This window comes from Cololabis saira, chromosome 1 (genome assembly GCF_033807715.1).
Source record: "Cololabis saira isolate AMF1-May2022 chromosome 1, fColSai1.1, whole genome shotgun sequence".
Lineage (NCBI taxonomy): Eukaryota > Metazoa > Chordata > Actinopteri > Beloniformes > Belonidae > Cololabis > Cololabis saira.
In genome coordinates, this window is record NC_084587.1 from 10,662,647 (window position 1) to 10,682,420 (window position 19,774).

At 38.5% G+C, this 19,774-nt stretch overlaps 1 protein-coding gene across 1 annotated transcript in view; it reads left to right on the top strand.

Moving 5' to 3' along the window:
- The first annotated feature begins 5,380 nt into the window (after positions 1-5,380).
- The window catches only part of LOC133418297 (uncharacterized), a 29,017-nt gene continuing 14,623 nt past the window's right edge, over positions 5,381-19,774 (top strand). The window contains exons 1-9 of the mRNA XM_061719192.1: positions 5,381-5,761; positions 5,842-5,945; positions 6,764-6,918; positions 10,511-10,679; positions 10,799-10,922; positions 11,005-11,114; positions 11,658-11,872; positions 12,001-12,109; positions 13,234-13,440. Coding sequence (XP_061575176.1) covers positions 5,381-5,761; positions 5,842-5,945; positions 6,764-6,918; positions 10,511-10,679; positions 10,799-10,922; positions 11,005-11,114; positions 11,658-11,872; positions 12,001-12,109; positions 13,234-13,440 — 1,574 coding nt within the window. The remainder of the gene's footprint in view (positions 5,762-5,841; positions 5,946-6,763; positions 6,919-10,510; positions 10,680-10,798; positions 10,923-11,004; positions 11,115-11,657; positions 11,873-12,000; positions 12,110-13,233; positions 13,441-19,774) is intronic.

Genomic DNA, 19,774 nt, shown 5'->3' on the forward strand with positions numbered 1-19,774 from the left:
CAGCAATTAAAATCACCACCCAGTATGAGAGAATATGTATTAAGGTCAGGGAGCAGTGAAAACAGTCGTTCAAAAAAGACTGCATCATCTGAATTAGGGGCATAAACGTTCACAAGTACGACCAATGTATTGAATAATTTCCCAGAAACGATCACGTAGCGACCAAACTTGTCAGAAATCACATTGTGCTGCTCAAATGAAACATCCTGACTGATCAGAACTGAAACTCCTCGGGCCTTAGCTTGAAAGGAGGAGTGAAATCTCTGCCCTGACCACCTCGGGAACAGGCGACTATTATCAGAACTGCGAATATGAGTTTCTTGTAGAAAGGCTATTTCTGTTTTAAGGTGTTTTAGATGTGAGAAGATCCTCTTCCTTTTAACAGGGTGGTTCAGACCCTTAAAATTCCAGCTCACCAACTTCAAGTATCTACTCATAATATCAAAGAAGAAAAATTAGGTGTGCACAATGACCTAGGCAAAAAAAAAGAAAACGGAAAGGAGGTTGAATGTGACCCACATTAAGTAATGAGTTGAAAAGAGTTAATGCAAAGTTTCTGGCAGTGACATATCCCCCCGACCCACCCACCCCCACTAAGACAGCTGCTATAGAAAAATAAAAAAAAGCAGCAAGCTCTTCAAAACAAACAAAGTGCAATAACGCATCTTCCTATCCTACACACTAATAGCTTTTGCTCCCGTATCATGGGTGTATACATATTAACACCTTAAAACGTGTAGATATAAATAAAAAAAAGAAATACCCTCTCAAATCTTGACCTGGAAGTCCCGATATGAGCCCAGAAATATTTGTACAAAAATATAAAATATAAAACGTCCGACTTAAGCAGCGTAAAAGTAAGGTTAACAGCTTACAATTATTACAAAACTTATAGGTAAATCGGAAAAGCTTTTTTTTTTTTTTTTTTTTTTTCTCTCCCTCTTCACCACTTATTTTCCCCCTTCCCTCAAATAGCCAAAAAGAACTGCAAATTAATAATATTTGCAAAAGGGCAGTCAAACTAACAACAGAGAAAATACTGGTTGTCGCGGGGGTACTCACCCTCCCCTCAGAAATAATGTGGCTCACGTAAAAAAAAAGAGAGAGAAAAAAAAAGTCAGTCCGTGAGCGTCAGTGAGCCGCACCGGGCTGCAGGCGGAGCCGTGACAGCCTCCAACGGTCCCGTTACGGCGGGTTTGAAGTTTTGCTGCGACTCGTGATGAATTTGCGCGCCTCATCCACGGAGCCGATCCACTTCCTGGCCCCCCCGGACAGCGTGAGCCGGAGCCGGGCGGGGAAGAGCAGAGCCGGCTTCAGACCCAGCTGGTATAGCTCCGACATGACTCCGCTGTATTCCGCTCGTTGGCTGGCAACTTCGGGGCTGTAATCCTCCACTATCCGGATGGGGTGGCCGCGATATTCCACCTTTCCTCTCCGGCGCGCCTCCCTGATGAGGAGATCTTTCGTCTGGTACCGGTGAAGGCGGAGGATGACCGGACGCGGTCTCTGTCCCGGGGCCGGCTTGGCGGCGAGCGAGCGGTGCGCTCTGTCTATCTCTGGCGGTGACGGCAGCGTATCGTTCCCGAACACCTCACACAGCAGCTTGGAGAAGAAAGCCGTTGGAGACCCGCTCTCGGTAGACTCCGGTAAGCCCAGGATACGGATGTTCTGCCTTCTGCTTCGGCTTTCCAAATCCACCACCTTAGCCTTCAGCCGAGCATTATCATCCCGTAGAGTCGAGCAGATGCCTTCAAGGTCCGTAACTCGCTGGCTGAGGTCTTCTGTGGCGAGTTCAAGGGACGAAACCCGTTGGCCATGGTCCTCTACCGCGAGCCGCGTTTGGTCGAGTTTGGAGTCGAGCTGACTGAAAGTATTTTTGAACTCGGCGGCCAGGGCAGCACGGTGTTCCTCCAGCAACGTGGTAATGGTTAAGGGTTAAGACAGCGCCAGCCTCGTCCTTTTTTCCCGACTTGCCGCTCTTCGAAGCCATCTCGGAGGTAAGTGGGCTCGTTCGAGACAAAAAAAAAAGAAAAACAGCAACAGGGAATCCCTTTTGAAGGAAAAAGTTTGAAAGTTTGAGGGCTTGGTGGTTTAAAAAGTTTGGCACTCACGGGAGCACTCACGAAACACGTCTACTCCATCTGCTCACCAACCGGAAGCCCGAATCTGATTATTTTATCGGGTACTTTTTATCTAACGTAAGTGCCATGAGCTGGGTCCAAGGGCTGAATAGTTTTTTCTCATATCTGTGATCCTTTGAACCTCCCCTTGAACCTGGTTCCCAACTGCAGATAGCAACCTCAGAATTCTTTGTTAAATAATTATTACAGAAAAGAATCTTAAGAAAAAAACACAATCTGCTGCTAGAGAGGTAAAACACGGGCTCAGATGTGTGTTACTACAAATCAATGACTCCAATCACACAACAGATGTGGGACAGGCTAATGCATTATAACAAGTGTCTAGTTTTACTTATCGAGAAGAACATGCAGACACTTGAGAGCTTTCTCTAACTCTTTATGAACCACAACAGAACTGTCGATCCACCATCATGTACACTGGTGCTCAAAAAGGTCATTTTTTGTTTTCAGAAACATTCCTCTTTTTTAATTTATGTTTCTTATTAACAATTGTTTCATGAAAAGATGCAAAAAAAAGTTTTATTTCAACTTCATAGGCAACACAAAGACTCAAGCATGAGTCTTTCCACTTTCAACCACCTAAGAAGGTAAAAGCTTCTATTACAAAGCCCTTCACAGTTTCTTTTATTGTATAGATATCTTTATTGAGGGCAATAAAAAAATACAAAAATATAAGATTTACAATAACAATATAATTATCAATACCCCCCCCCCTTTTTTTTTTTACTTTTCATAACATTAATTAAACCAAAATAAATAAATAATAATAATAATAAGAGAGAAATAAATAAATAAATAAATAAATAAATAAATAAATAAATAAATAAATAAATAAATAAAAATAAATACAACAACACACCCCTCTCCCCTTCCCTCCCTCATATGGTCAATTACATCATTCAAAATCGTTTAACTTCTTTTCACATATGTCTATCAATACTGGAACAAAAATGAATAATAAATTAAATAATCAAGTCCTGCGTAAACACATTCATTAATATGATGATCCAGATCATTAGTCCAATAAAGGCAAAAAATAAGGTCAAAGTCTCTAGTTTTTTTTTTCTAACGGAATACAGTATTTTTTCTGGAGTATATATGATCCAAGTTCATTGATCCACTGTTTGGATGCTGGGGGGTTTTCTGATTTCCAGTTTTTTAGAATTTTTTGCCGCGGTGCCTGCAAGCAGAATTACTTTTTATGATAAGTCATATTTAGCGAACTGATATCTCCCAGTATCCAGACTTTAGGATCAAGAATATAGGATTTTAAAATGTCAGAGATTATTTTGATCACGTATTTCCAGAAAGCATCTATAATAGGACAGTTCCAGAGCATATGGAGTAGATTTCCAGTATTTATTTTACATCTTTGGCACATGGCAGAGACCGCACTATTAAATGTATTTAATCTATAGGGAGTGTAGTAGATTTGATGTAAAATATTGAATTGAATTTGTCTGCATAGCATAGTGTGTGTTTTTTCTAAAAGAGTATACCAATCCTTGTCCTCATATGAACATTCCAGGTCTGCTTCCCATTTTTTTTCATTGGAGATCTGTGGTATAGTGGTAGGTTATTGATAAGAATACTAGATTACAGATGCCCTTCACAGTTTCTAATATAATATAATAATCTATACTGAATTTAGCATGACTAATAATCAGATAACGAATACATAACATTCAAATTTGAAATGCTTTATTATTCCCCAAAGAAAAATGAATCAAGTATTAATGACACTATTGTTGTTATAAACTTGTGTTCCTTCTTCCCAGCAGGTGTTGCTGTTCTCTTCCACTTCCAACCCCAGACCCGTCGAGGAACAACCAAACTCAGGCGGACGGGCAACCTTTCTGAGCTTGGCTGAATAAACTGTCATGTCACAGAGAATTCGAACTTTTGAACAAGCTGTCACTGAGTCCTGATTTTCTGTAGTGATTTTATGTCAAATGGCTTGAAAAGTCAGACCTGTGTCAGGAAAATAAGAATTCCTGTGCAGAATTCTGGGAAAACACCAACCACATTTCTGCCAGAAGGTTGTTTTGAATGAATGAATGAATGAATGAATGAATGAATGAATGAATGAATGAATGAATGAATGAATGAATTTTTATTTCGAACATGTATATAAAATGAAAGTAAAAATAATAATAAAAAGATAAACATTTACATCTTCATATTCACATATGTTCGAAAAAAAGGAGTAGGAAGAAATATACACTTTTTCTAGTTCCTACCCCTTTATAACTCTTATTGCTATTAGTATATCTACACAATATCCATATAAATATAATCTATATAAATACTACGTAAACATGCCTATTTTTACATAATTATCCATATATAGTATATAGACAATATAAATATGACATAAATATTATATCAAAATCTAGAAAATACAACTATTATATACATCTATATAAATGTACACTATATAAACTACATAAATATCCCTATAAATATATATGTGCTACATACCCAATAAATATATAACATATATTACATAATTTTAACTATCCCTCTCAACAGATAATATATACTACATAAATATCCACATCAATATCTAAACATTTTGGATAGGTAAAGAGATAAAAACTAATGTTTGGTAAATTTATTTTTTTATAAGCTTAGCTTCTTGTCCATTTCAGAAAACCCACAATAAGTTAGTGTGGGTTCCAACCTGTTTTGTCATTTCTTTATTTTGTTTTTTCTCCATTGTTTTAAAATCATTGTGGCAGAGATAAAGGACAGTTTGAGAGAATTACTAAAGGCCATAAACTACCACGATTTTTATGCTTATGCTGAGTGCTGTGTGTGTAAACATCAAACCTGAATTCCAGTAAGAATTTTAAGTATTTACATTCATTTTTCTCCACAAACACATCGCTTTTAAAACATTAAATGAATGTTAAGCTGTTTTTGTGACATATAGATTATCACTACATCCTTTTATAGGTCACAGATCTTTCCGTGAAACGGTTCAGTGCTCACCGCTTCTTCCCTGTGCTGCCATCTTTGCAGGTTATTTATTGAAAAAGAAACTTACTTTCCTGATTACAGTGTAGTGAGCACAGCTTTCCGTGAGTAACACACTATTGCATATTTAACATTCTCTCAAACTCACTGACCATTAACCGACAGTGTCTAACTAAAGGAAAAAGACTTGCTGGCCAGGTTTTCGTCCGCTTTACACTGACTTCTGTCCCTGTCAAACCTTTGCAACATTCGTTAGCAAAATGAAGTTCGAGAATGTGCTGGCAGAGATCAGTGGCTTTGGGAAATTCCAGATGAGGACAATCGCCTTGTTGATAATTCCTCGTATGACTTTGCCTTTTCATTTTCTACTGAATAATTTCATTGCAGTTGTTCCCTCTCACCACTGCAACGTGAGCGCTTTGGATGATGGACCGATTTTCGGGAATCTATCTCAAGAAGAGAAGGTCGTTGTTAGTATTCCTGTTCAGCCAAATGGGGATCCAAGCTCCTGCCGGATGTTCCGAGAGCCCCAGTATCATCTGCTTTTTAACGCTGCCAACACCACTGATGTTTCCACGATGCCATGCGAGAATGGCTGGGTGTACGACAACAGCACCTTCAGGTCCACTCTGGCCACAGAGGTGAGTTCTCTGGGTGCATTTTCTGAATGTGGCCGCCAGTTTAACCCTCACGTTTTCTGTTGCTTGTGTTTGCTTCGTAGTGGGATCTGGTTTGTGATAACAGAAGCATGAACAGAGCCACGGCTACCATCTTCTTCATGGGGGTCATGGTTGGAGCAGCAGTGTTTGGCTATCTTAGTGACAGGTCTTAATGCTTTTTACTGCTCAAATCAGACACCTGTTGAGATTTCCATCACTTCATTTTCATATTTTAAATATATATTTTAAAAGATTTATGAAATACAATTAAATTCAGATTCAGAAAACTTTATTTATCCCCGAGGGGCAATTGCAAGACAACTGAGCAGCAAGACGTTGAAAATATCAAATAGAATAAGAAATAAAATAGAATAAACAGATAAATGGGGCATGTCTCGTTATGTACAAAAAAATATATAAATATAAGAATGTCAAAAAAAATCAAATGTAAAAAAAAAAAAACGTTAAAAAAACAAATGTTAAGAAAAAAATGCACTGAAAATAATTGGAAAAATTTTAATTCCTATTTTCAGTCTTTTCTGTTGATTTGGACATTTATTTTGTTATTATATACACATATATATTACCCATAAATAAATGTGAAAATGAAAACATTTCTTGGAAGGGATCACTTATGTGTATGAAATTAATGTGAAGTCTTGCAAAATATTCCCTCACCATGCAAGTTAGGCTCTTGTCTGCTTAAAATATACATCTAACGGAGACAAATCTCTGACTTTCTTCTTCCTAAGTTCATACTTATATATCAACATATGCCATAAAGCAAAATGAGGTTGCATACCAAAGTGTAAGTGATTGAGTTGCAACATACATTTCAAAACTCCTGACTGAATTTATAAACCATTTTTAATTTATTGTAACCTACACCGTGAACATATTAACATCTCCCATCAATGATTTTTCTTAAGTGTTTTTGTGGACTCTGCTCTGTAAATGTATCTATAACTACTTTTGTTTTCTTAGGTTTGGCCGCAAAACAACCCTCATGGTGTCCTACATAGCGACCACCGTCTTTGCATTCTCAAGTGCTTTCTCTACTAGTTTTCCTGCATTTGCTGCCACGAGGTTTTTAACTGGAGTGGCAATTTCTGGAATAAGTTTAGTCTCCATCGTCCTTTGTGAGTTACCTGTCAAAGTTCAACTAAAGCACCATGGCAACAATTTGTTTGATCTGTTAGTAAAGGTAATACTATTAGTGAAATGATCTTAGTTAATGTACTGATTACTGGTAATATCATGACCACCAGTACTTGAGTTGTAAAAAAAAATCAGGGGGGATGGTGGATTTTATCATATGGGGACAGATAATTTGTGCTGATTATAAATAATATAATATAATAGCACTGACCAAAACACCTGCAGAAATACTGCAGGAATGACATAGCAGCAGTTAAATGCAGCCTTCTGTAAGCTTTAAATATCCACTGGGCTTACATCAAATACATCAAAACACAACAATTAAAAAACAGTTTTCTGAACTTATCAATATGCCGCTGTCCTTCACAGGATAAGTAACATGGATCACTGCAAAAACTCAAAATCCTAACAGAATATTTGTCTTATTTCTAGTTAAAATGTCTCATTTTAGTAAAAAAATGTCATTACACTTAAAACAAGACTCATCACTGGAAAGAACAACAGTTTTCACCTGTACAAGTAGATGTTCACTTGAAATAAGTAGAAAAATCTGCCTGTGGAAAAGGATTTTTTTTGCTTGTAATAAGAAGATAAATCTTGTCCCACTGGCAGATTTTCCTACTTATTTCAAGTGAAAATGTACTTGAAACAGGTGAAAATTGACTAAGTTATTTTTCTGGTGTTATTTTTCTGGTGATGACTCTAAATGTTGAAATAGCAGTAAAACCACATTCATTGATGAAATGACATAAGGGATGGAAAGGGGGGATGGCAGTTTTACAGGGGGGATGATTTGGACCGTTTTTATTTCAGGGGGGATGCCATCCCCCCTCATCCCCCCTCATCCCCCCTCAACTCGAGTACTGATGACCACCCTTGTATCCCACATGAGTCCTATATTTTAAATGTGCATAGGTTTTCCATCTGAGTCCCACAATAATACAAAATGGGACCCATGTTCTTCTCAGATTTCAAGCCAGAGCCCATTTATATACATACAGTGGGGCAAAAAAGTATTTAGTCAGCCAATTGTGCAAGTTCTCCCACTTAAAAAGATGAGAGAGGCCTGTCATTTTCATCATAGGTAAACTTCAACTATGAGAGACATTAATTAATTCCTCGGTAAAATAAGTATTTGGTCACCTACAAACAAGCAAGATTTCTGGCTTTCACAGACCTGTAACTTCTTCTTTAAGAGGCTCCTCTGTCCTCCACTCGTTACCTGTATAAAAGGCACCTGTTTTAACTGGTTATCAGTATAAAAGACACCTGTTTTAACTGGTTATCAGTATAAAAGACACCTGTTTTAACTGGTTATCAGTATAAAAGACACCTGTCCACAACCTCAAACAGTCACACTCCAAACTCTACCATGGCCAAGACCAAAGAGCTTTCAAAGGATGCGAGAAACTAAATTCTAGACCTGCACCAGGCTGGGAAGACTGAATCTGCAATAGGTAAGAAGCTTGGTGTGAAGAAATCAACTGTTGGAGCAATTATTAGAAAATGGAAGACAACCAAGACCACTGAGGGGACCTAGTGAATGACCTGCAGAGAGCTGGGACCAAAGTACCGTATTTTCCGCACTATAAGGCGCACCTAAAAGCCTTTAATTTTCTCAAAAACCGGCAGTGTGCCTTATAATGCAGTGCGCCTTATATATGATCATTACGGTAATTTCTGTTACTGTAGTCAGGGGGATTGTGGGTAATGTAGTTGGTGTCGCCGAAGTAATGGCCCTAAAAACGTCAGAAATCGCCACAGACGTTCAAGACAACATAATGGCGACTATGACGAGACGGAGCAAAGCTGGTTTTTATTTTGTTAATAAAGTTTGACATACGGTACTTTTCTTCTTGGTTTTTTTTTTTTGCATTTGCTGTAGGATTTTGTAGCATTTCCTGTAGCGCAGCTCCATCAGGTAGATACGTAACTCAACCCCAGCCACTATTGTGTAGTATTGGTATACTTGGTATACTGTACGGTATTTTACCATATATTTAGTACGCCTTATAATGCGGTGCGCCTTATATATGGAAAAAGTTTTAAAATATGTCATTCATTGAAGGTGCGTCTTATAATGCAGTGCGCCTTATGGTGCGGAAAATATGGTAACGAAGGCTACCATCAGTAACACACTATGCCGCCAGGGACTCAGATCCTGCAGGCCCAGACGTGTCCCCTGTTGAAGCCAGTACATGTCCAGGCCCGTCTGAAGTTTGGACGATGCAGAAGAGGATTGGGAGAATGTTATATGGTCAGATGAAACCAAAATAGAACTTTTTGGTAGAAACACAACTTGTCGTGTTTGGAGGAGAAAGAAAGCTGAGTTGCATCCAAAGAACACCATACCTACTGTGAAGCATGGGGGTGGAAACATCATGCTTTGGGGATGTTTTTCTGCAAAGGAACCAGGACGACTGATCTGTGTAAGGGAAAGAATGAATGAGGCCATGTGTCGTGAGATTTTGAGGGAAAACCTCCTTCCATCACCAAGGACATTGAAGATGAAACGTGGCTGGTTCTTTCAGCAGGACAATGATCCAAACACATCGCCCGGGCAACGAAGGAGTGGCTTCCTAAGAAACATTCAGTCTCCAGTCTCCAGATCTCAACCCCATAGAAAATCTTTGGAGGGAGTTTAAAGTCCGTGTTGCCCAGCGACAGCCCCAAAACATCACTGCTCTAGAGGAGATCATGGAGGAACGGGCCAAAATACCAGCAACAGTGTGTGAAAACCTGTGTCATTGCCAACAAAGGGTATATAACAAAGTATTGAAATGAACTTTTGTTATTGACCAAATACTTATATTCCACTATAATTTGCAAATACATTCTTTAAAAATCAGACATTTCTTTTCATTTTGTCACTCATAGTTGAGATATTCCTGTGATGAAAATGACAGGCCTCTCTCATCTTTTTAAGTGGGAGAACTTGCACAACTGGTCTTTGACTAAATACTTTTTTGCCCCACTGTAAATATATATATATATATATATATATATATATATATATATATATATATATATATATATATATATATATATATATATATATATATATATATATACACAGTGGGGCTGATATTGTGGTCTATTTGTTGCCATGTTCATATTCTGTCATTGTTGTCTTTTGTTGTCGCATGTTGTAGTTTGTCCTCCTTACTTCGCTGGATATGCTTCCACACAGTGACCTCTCTCCATACTTTGTTTTTTCACTGGCTGTCGCTCAGATCTGCAGACGGGTCCTGATATTTAATGTGCTAGATATCTGTCTAGCATCAAGGCTAGATCCTTAATGTGTCATCATCAGCCTCTTTGACGTCTCTATGAGTTGTTTACGCATAATGACTTGACAAACACCAACTACTTGTACATTTGTCTCCAGTCAAGGGTTTTTTTGTTGGTTAAATTGATGATTTGCAATTTGGGTTTAGATTCCTATATCAGGAAGGCGGTTTAAGATTTTTCTTAATTAAAAGAACAAAACAATATTACTAAGCCATGTCTTTAAATCAACTTTGTGTTTTAACCTCAACAGTTAGTTAATGATAAAAATACTGCTCTTCGTAGGTGTTGAATGGGTGGGCATCAAGCATCGAACTTACGTGGGTGTTTTAATGAGCTTGGACTGGAGTTTCTCAACTGTGATACTTCCTGGCCTCGCCTATTTTGTGAATGATTGGAGGAAACTGACTTTTACTGTGACCACCCCGCTGCTGGTTGCTATGTTCACCTGGCGGTAAGGACAAATAAGTGACAATAAGAATGAAATGTCCTCTTCACTTTACTTAACAATTCATAGTTTTGCCGTAGCAAAGTGTTGAATTAATGTTAAAAGGTCTGTTTTTTTTGTCACAGATGGCTCCCAGAGTCTGCCAGATGGTTGCTCAGTAGCGGTAAAGTGGAGCAGGCTCATTTTTACCTTAAACAATGTGCACAAGTCAACCGCAGAGAGGAGTTCATGGCTGACTTAAAGCCTGAGGTACAACATTTCACTCATTTGTGGACCTTATGAAGCAGCAAATATCCTCTTTATAAATCAAAATGTCCCTTATTCTCTCCAGCTCCTGTCCAAAGTCATACTTTCAGATGATGAAAATAGGAAATATTCCTTTCTGGACCTTGTGAGAACTCCCACAATGAGAAAACTGGCTCTTCTCACTGGCATTGTTTGGTGACTATGTCCCTATTATTTCTGAAACTCATTTTACATTTAATGTAATGTAACACATAACAGAAGTACAGGATTGTCTCAGAAAATTAGGATATTGTGATAAAGTTCTTTGTTTTCTGTAATGCAATTAAAAAAACAAAAATGTCATACATTCTGGATTCATTACAAATCAACTGAAATATTGCAAGCCTTTTATTATTTTAATATTGCTGATTATGGCTTACAGTTTAAGATTAAGATTCCCAGAATATTGTAATTTTTTGAGATAGGATATTTGAGTTTTCTTAAGCTGTAAGCCATGATCAGCAATATTAAAATAATAAAAGGCTTGCAATATTTCAGTTGATTTCTAATGAATCCAGAATGTATGACATTTTTGTTTTTGTAATTGCATTACAGAAAATCACAATATTCTAATTTTCTGAGACAGTCTTGTATTGTTGTAACAGTTACACATGGTTTCTTTAAAAGTTTAATCGTTTTACATACAAGTGTGATTATCTAAGCTTTTTTTGTATTCTTACATTTTCTCCTTGTGCATAGGTTTGGAATTAACTGCACGTATTATGGCATCAGTCTGAATGTCCCGGGGTTTGGTGTGAACATTTACCTCACACAGTTCATCTACGGCGGAATAGAAGTTCCAGCAAAAATCTTCATAGTTTTATCTTTGAACAGAATTGGTCGAAGGTTGACTCAGGCTGGAACACTTATTCTGACAGGACTGTGCATATTCTGCAACTTTTTTATCTCCCAAGGTAAATGATTATTTCCGGTTTGTATATTTCTTAGAATGAAAGAGCTTATAGCTGCCGCAACAAGAACATGTGGCAGACACAGTTTCAAAAAAAAGATTAAACAACTGAAAAAACCTTTGTCTTCCCAGATCAGTGGGCTTTAAAGACAACCGTGGGAGCTTTGGGCAAGATGTTCTCTGAAGCCGCATTTACTACTGCATTCTTGTACACAACAGAGATTTACCCAACAGTCATGAGGTCTCGAAAACACATCATTCACTTGCTTCTATTATGCATATGTAGGGGTGTAACAATATATATCGTGCCACGAAATTTCGCGATACAAAAACATCACGATACGTGTCGTGGAGGTGTATCGCGATATTGTGTTATTAATATTAATCTATTGTGTTGACTAATAACGTGCAGTGTATTGGTGCCGACCGCGACTCGACCTGCGGACCAAAATCTTACTACGCTCAGAAGAAACTAGTACCGTTTTGCAGTTCCGATAACGGGACTCTTGCAGGGTTTTAAGCTCTGAACTTTTACTTTTGTAAGGCTGGTATAGTTAAGCCTTACCTTATTAAATTAAACCTTTTTCGGGTCGTGAGTAGGATAAACACGGGGACAACTTCTGCTGAGTTCGAGTGTACTTTACTGTCCGCTCAACAGTGTAGGATTTTAGAACGTCAACACAGCACCTAGTGCCGTACTGTGGCGTATCACTCCGCCCAATCTAGAAACATACTACTACTGAACCCTGAATTACCAAAATAACCTTCTTAACAAAAATAAATCTCCTCTTACACTTATAAGGTGAGCATGAATCAATCTTTTTTATGATGTAAAATTGTATGTATTTATTTACTTTTATTTATTTATTTAATTTTAGTTGTTAAATTTCTGGAAAAGAAAAAAGTTAAATCATACATGAGAGAAACTATTCAGTTTGTGGCAAAATATTTTTACTTGTATGAAACTGAAGATCATAATGCAAACCTGACATTTACTTTTAGTTCAGTTTGTGGAAAATGGTTGGCCTGGCTTGCTCTTTAAAACAGTTATAAAGCATTACAAACTGTAACAATAGGGCAAATGCACAGCATTATTTTGTATTTTGTGTCTTTCAAATAAAAGACAATTTTTTCCAGTCATATGTTCCTCATTCAAGGTTGTTAAAAAAATACTGCTATAATATCGTATCGTATCGTTATCGTGACCTCAATATCGTGTATCGTACCGTATCGTGAGATTAGTGTATCGTTACACCCCTATGCATATGTAAACAACATCTAACCAAGGCATATGGGTGATTTCTAAACAATTCCCAAGACTGGAACAGGTGATGTAAACAGTTGTCGTGTGCTTTTGCTCCCCAGGCAGATCGGATTAGGTCACAGCTCCTTCATGGGCCGTCTGGGCGTCTCTGTGTCTCCGCTGATGATTATGCTCGAAGACGTGTGGTTCCATCTGCCAAATATCATCTTCGTTTCGGTGGCTTTAATCGCAGGACTGTCAGCTTCTTTTCTCCCGGAAACCCGAAACGTCCGTCTGCCAGAAACCATTGAGGACGTGGAACGGACAAGGTATAATTTCAGTGTAATGACAGGAATACCACAAAAAAAAGAAAGCACCCATCTAAAAGATTTAAAATGAAAGAATGCGGATCGATTTGGAAAGGAAAATGTTTTTTTCCCTGAATATTTATTGCATATAGTATCCTCTCCTTTTAATTTTTCCCCTTTTCCCTAAACATTTGCCAATTTTTCTTTTGCTTACCATCCTCCAATCAAATCTCATAGTTACCTACTGTCTTGAAAATCAGCTTAGTTGTTAACTTCTGCCCTTGAACCTTTCAAGTTCCAAGTTAGCAGTTTTCCAATTCGGCAGGCTGTGTTACATATACTGTACATTGGAAATGTTCCAGTAAAGCCTTGTCAAGACATTCAATGAGGAGCGCTACTTTCGGAAATCTTATTTATTTCTTAAAATGAATAAGTGTATCCACTGTTATTCATGACAACAGTGGATACACTGATATTATAGAGGATTTTTTGTGCCAAAAATAAATAAATAAATACATCATTAATTAATTAAAATGGGAATTAAATATATCATTAATTAATTAAATGTGTCATTAATTAATTAAAATTATAATTAAATATGTCATTAATTCATTAAAATACAATTCATTTTAAGTAAAAAAATGTATTATTTCAGCATTTAATTAATTAATTAATTAATGACACATTTAATTATTATTTCGTGTTGTGTGTGAATCATGAAATGTAAAACTGTCAGTTTCAATCGTCAAACTCAGTGGGCGGATTCCAAACACCTGATTGGTTCCCCTGCACATCAAGTCAAGGCAAATCGAATCCACATAATGGATTGTTGCCAGGCTTGTGAACACATTACGATAAACTAGGTGGCGCTATTCACCTCTACGTTGGTTTGGATACTCTACTCCAAAATTTTTACTCTACTCCAAAATTTTTACTTGACTCCAAAATTTTTACTCTACTCCAACATTTTTACTCTACTCCAAAATGTTATTGGAAACCACTGAAGACTCGGTCCTCTAACCACAAATGTTGGTACAGCAAGGTGTACAAAATGTCAAAATCCTACCCAGAGCTGCTGAGAGAAGCAGCAAATTTAATTGAAGAAGCTCTGAGCAGAACTCCTCCGGCTCCAGCGGCTCCGTCACAGCAGATACCTGCTGCTGCATCACGCAACTCTCTACAACACGTAACTCACAGCTGTCATGTTTAGAAAGGCTCCTCTTCTACCTCCAGTTTCAGACCAAAGCAGTGGATTCCACTAGATTTGCGTTAGTCCCGCCCACTGAGTTTGACAGGTGAAACTGATAGTTTTACATTTCATAATTCACACGCAGCAACACGAAATCATTAATTAAATGTGTCATTAATTAATTAAATGCAGTTTTACATTTCATGATTCACACGCAACACAAAATCATTAAATGCTGAAATAATAAATATATTTTTTTAACTTAAAATTAATTGTATTTTAATTAATTAATGACATATTTAATTCTAATTTTAATTAATTAATGACACATTGAATTAATTAATTAATTAATGATATATTTCATTCCCATTTTAATTAATTAATGATGTATTTATTTATCTAATTTTGGCAGAAAAAATCCTCCATATGATATAACCTACCCACTGTCTTTCAACTACTTTGAAAAGCTTTTTTTCATCCCCTCAAAATGTTTCTTCTTCTCCCTCTTCCTCTTTCTGTTTTGTGCCCCCCATAGCTTTCTCTTCTGCCTCTCCATCTTTACTCCCCGTCTGTCATTTGATGTAACGACACGATTTAAAATGGAAAAAAAAAAAAAAGGCGCTCCAGTATATGCTTGATGGGGCGTGCACAGGAACGTCTATAGCAGGGGTCGGCAACCGAAAATGTTGAAAGAGCCATATTGGACCAAAAACACAAAAAAACAAATATGTCCGGAGCCGCAAAAAATGAAAAGTCTTGTATAAGCCTTAGAATGAAGGCAAATGGCGAAAGTCGAAATGTCAAGAAAAAAGTCGAAATATTGAGAAAAAAGTCGAAATGTTGAGACAAAAAAGTCAAAATGTTGAGAAAAAAGTCGAAATGTTGAGAAAAACGTCGAAATGTCGAGGAAATAGTCAAAATGTCAAAGGAATAGTCAAAATATCGAGAAAAAAGTTGAAATGTCAAGAAAAAAGTTGAAATGTCGAAATTAATGTTGAAGTACAATCTCAAGAAAAAACTGGCAATGTTGAGAAAAAAGTCAAAAGGATGAGATTAAAAAGGAAAGGAAAAAGGAAGAAAAAGAGAGAAAAAAAGAAGAAAAAAAGAAAAAAAAAGAAAAAAAAGAAAAAAAAAGGGAAAATAAAGAGGAAAAAAAGAAGAAAAAAAGGAGAAAAAAGGTGAAACATTTTTGAAAAAGCTCCAGGGAGCCACTAGGGCGGCGCTAAAGAGTCGCATGCGGCTCTAGAGCCGCGGGTTGCCGACCCCTGGTCTATAGTATAGTGTGTGTGTGTGGGAAGGGGCGAGAGGAGGGGAGCATAACTAGTGACATGCCACTTATTGATCATATCATTTACACATGCACAAACAGCTGTTCAATACAATAATGTTCAATACCCACTGCATTCAACCTCCTATCTGAAAGCTTCTTCAGCTCTAACTGTTTTGACTGGTGAGGATTTTCAGGCTTTGAAGTTGATTGTTGGACCACTCCAGTCAAATTTGAACCATCCAGGGTCAAACAATCAAGTGGTGAGTGACAAAAGGCGCGTTTCCACCAGCGGGAGTTCCGAGTTGATTTTTCAGGGCCGGAACATTTGCGCGTGTTTCCATTACCAGGAACAGCCCTGTAATGTGGCCTTAGGGAACCTTTACTGGCCAAAAAACAGCGCTGTAGTAGGAGAGAGCCGTTTTTGGGTCTAGAGCGGCTACCTGGTGGGAGGCCTCTGCTGATTGGGTATTCTAAAAGCAGGAAATTACGTTCAGCCCTCTCATGTGAGCTTAGATCATGTGACCACAAATCATTTAAGCATTTGGATGTACATGTGATGCAGTTAGAGTACCTGCAAAAACCGATGACTGGACCAACGAATCGGTTCAGGTCCTGCAGTCATTTCACACCAGTTTAGAAGTACGGCTGGTGGTTTCTTTTAATCTTAATCACTACTGTCGAGGTGTATGATTATAAAAAAAAAAGCAAGTAGCATCCCTTGTTTATGTTTCTTCTCTTCATTCTTCTGCTGGTCTTGCAGTTGCAAGAAATGAACATTACCACCATCTATTAATCGACGGCTCTAATTTTCAGTCCACGGTCCTTGTGTGACGCTACAGTGTAATGGAAACACGCCGGCTGAAGGGGCCGAGCAGACAGTCGACCCTGTAGAGGTTCCTGTCCGGCAGATTTATCCTGAACTCCTGCTGTTCACACCTCTAGTGGCCAGTTTCACTAACCTGGAAATCAGAGGGTTCAGACACAAGACCAGAGGCCAAATGGTTAAACCATATGTACACGCAAAGTCTCTAGGCTTTTTTCAGATCCTGCATTGACAACATTTTGAACAATTTATGTGAAATGAATCCAGAAATTAAATAAATAATACAACAGACCAACACTACAACACACAATTTGAGCAGGAATTAATTATAGTTATTTTTACATTTTCATAAGTACTCATTTTCAGCTGTGCATGGGTGTCTCATTGTCATGTTTATTCCACTGGGGTGGAAACAGTGTTTTTATGAGTAAATTACTAAGGTAGGGATGTGTTTACAATTTTACTTTTTTATTTTTTTATTTTTTACAATTATGACAACTGAGGTTTACATAAGATAATTATTTGTATTAACCGAGTTACTTCCTTTCTGTATATACACAAAAATATATTTTTCACATTAGACCCCAGGTGCTTAAATCTTAGCATGTGAAGCAGATAAACAGCGAGAATTCACAGTTTGGAAAAGCAGTAAACATTTATCAAATAACAAATAATTAAACCTGCACTGAATGGTAATCGGAAATGCAATCTGGGAAACTGAAGAATCAAAAGCAGTCTGAAAAAATGAGAAAAAATAAAATAATAATAAAAAATAATAAATAAATTAAATTGCAAATGAAATAAATAATATACATTTTCACATTTACTTCTTATTTTGTGTATCTATCTTTATTTTTCCATATTTGTTTACCTTTATATGTCTCTCCTTTCATTAACTTTTCTTTACACCACCATTTTCTCATGAGTTACCTTTCTAGAAATGTTATTCTGTTTGTGGAGTGAATTTTAAATACCTTCACATTTTTAGTGAGTTTAAACGATAAAAAGCGATTGTGTTTTCTTTTGCAGAAGACCATCGGTTTCCACCTCTGATGAGATGCAAACAAAGGAGTGAGAGGTTGCAGATTATGTCTGGAATTACTGGAATTTTCTTTCAAACAATTTGGAGTCCATCATTCAACACGGAGGACAACTACTCACAAGCGGAAAACAGTTTTCACTCTTTCCAAGATTGGAGCGTCTGTTGGAGCCTGTCCCAGCTCGAAACAGATGCAAAGGTTTCAAATATTATAGTATTCCATTTTTATGGCATCTAATAAACAAATAAAATTGTAGATGTTAGGCACAATGAGGCCAGAAATAAAGGGGTTTGGCCATTATGTACCATGCCACACATATCACCCCAATTTCCTGTCAGTTTCCATGCACAGTGGTGGAAGAGTAATGATTTGGGATTGTTTCACTTGTTTCAGTCATAGGATCTGGGTATACTGCAGACATTTAGTCAGCCATGAAATCTTGTATTTACCAAAGTATTTTAGAGTTCAAAGTGAGGCCATCGGTCCAACGGCTGAAGCTCGGCTGAAACTGCATCATCCAATATGACAATAATGCCAACCACACAACAGATCTGCATCAGAACAGTTTTTAAAAAAAGACAAAGAAGAAGAAGAACCAAGATGTTAGATGGGTTAAACCCAGTCAAAGTCCTGAACATCACTGAAATGTTGTGATGGAACATTTGGAGAAGTGTGTTGAAACAAATGTGACACTGGGACATGAGTTTGATGAAAGAAAAAAAAAATTGTTTTGAGCCTCTGATACTAAAAGTGATTTAAGAAACTATTGAATCGGTTAATTATTTGCACACTGCTTCTGGCTTAGTTGTTAATGGAATAAAATCAACATATATTAATGCTGTGACGTGTTGTTGTGTCGTGTAGTGAGGGAAATTAAGTCAGGTTTTTAGGAGAATCGTTCACTTTGTGAGACAAGCACCAAATTTTGCATGAACATTGCCTAGTACCTACTTATGCAGAAAAGCCTGTTAGCCACCTGAAAATCCAAGATGGCGGCCGATTTTCAAGATGGCTGTCTTATGAAAGCTAAAACAAGGTTGTCCGTGTAGAACTTGAATTGCTGAACATATTTTATCCATCCATCCATCCATCGTCCGCCGCTTATCCGTTCCCGGGTCACGGGGGCAGCAGCCTCAGCAGGGATGCCCAGACTTCCTTCACCCCAGACACCTCCAGCTCCTCCGGGGGGAGTCCGAGGCGTTCCCAGGCCAGCCGAGAGACATAGTCTCTCCAGCGTGTCCTGGGTCTTCCCCAGGGTCTCCTCCCGGTGGGACATGCCTGGAACACCTCCCTAGGGAGGAGGGCATGCCTGGAACACCTCCCTAGGGAGGAGGGACATGCCTGGAACACCTCCCTAGGGAGGAGGGACATGCCTGGAACACCTCCCTAGGGAGGAGGGACATGCCTGGAACACCGAGGCGTCCAGGAGGATCCGGTACAGATGCCCAAGCCTCCTCAGCTGATTCTCAATGTGAAGGAGCAGCGGCTCGACTCCGAGCTCCTCCCGGGTGACCGAACTCCTCACCCTATCTCTAAGGGAGCGTCCAGCCACCCTGCGGAGGAAACTCATCTCTAAGGGAGCGTCCAGCCACCCTGCGGAGGAAACTCATCTCTAAGGGAGCGTCCAGCCACCCTGCGGAGGAAACTCATCTCGCCCGCTTGTATCCGCGATCTTATCCTTTCAGTCACTACCCATGACCATAGGTGAGGGTAGATGCGTAGATTGACCGGTGAATTGAGAGGTTCGCGTTTCGACTCAGCTCCTTCTTCACCACGACGGTCCGGTACATCGACCGCATAACTGCGGACGCTGCACCGATCCGTCTGTCAATCTCCCGCTCCATCGTTCCCTCACTCGTGAACGAGACCCCGAGATACTTGAACTCCTCCACTTGAGGCAGGACTTCTCCACCAGAAGGCACGCCACCCTTTCCCGGTGGAGAACCATGGCCTCGGTCTTGGAAGTGCTGATTCTCATCCATGCCGCGTTGCACTTGGCCTCAAACCGCCCCAGCACATGCTGAAGGTCCCGG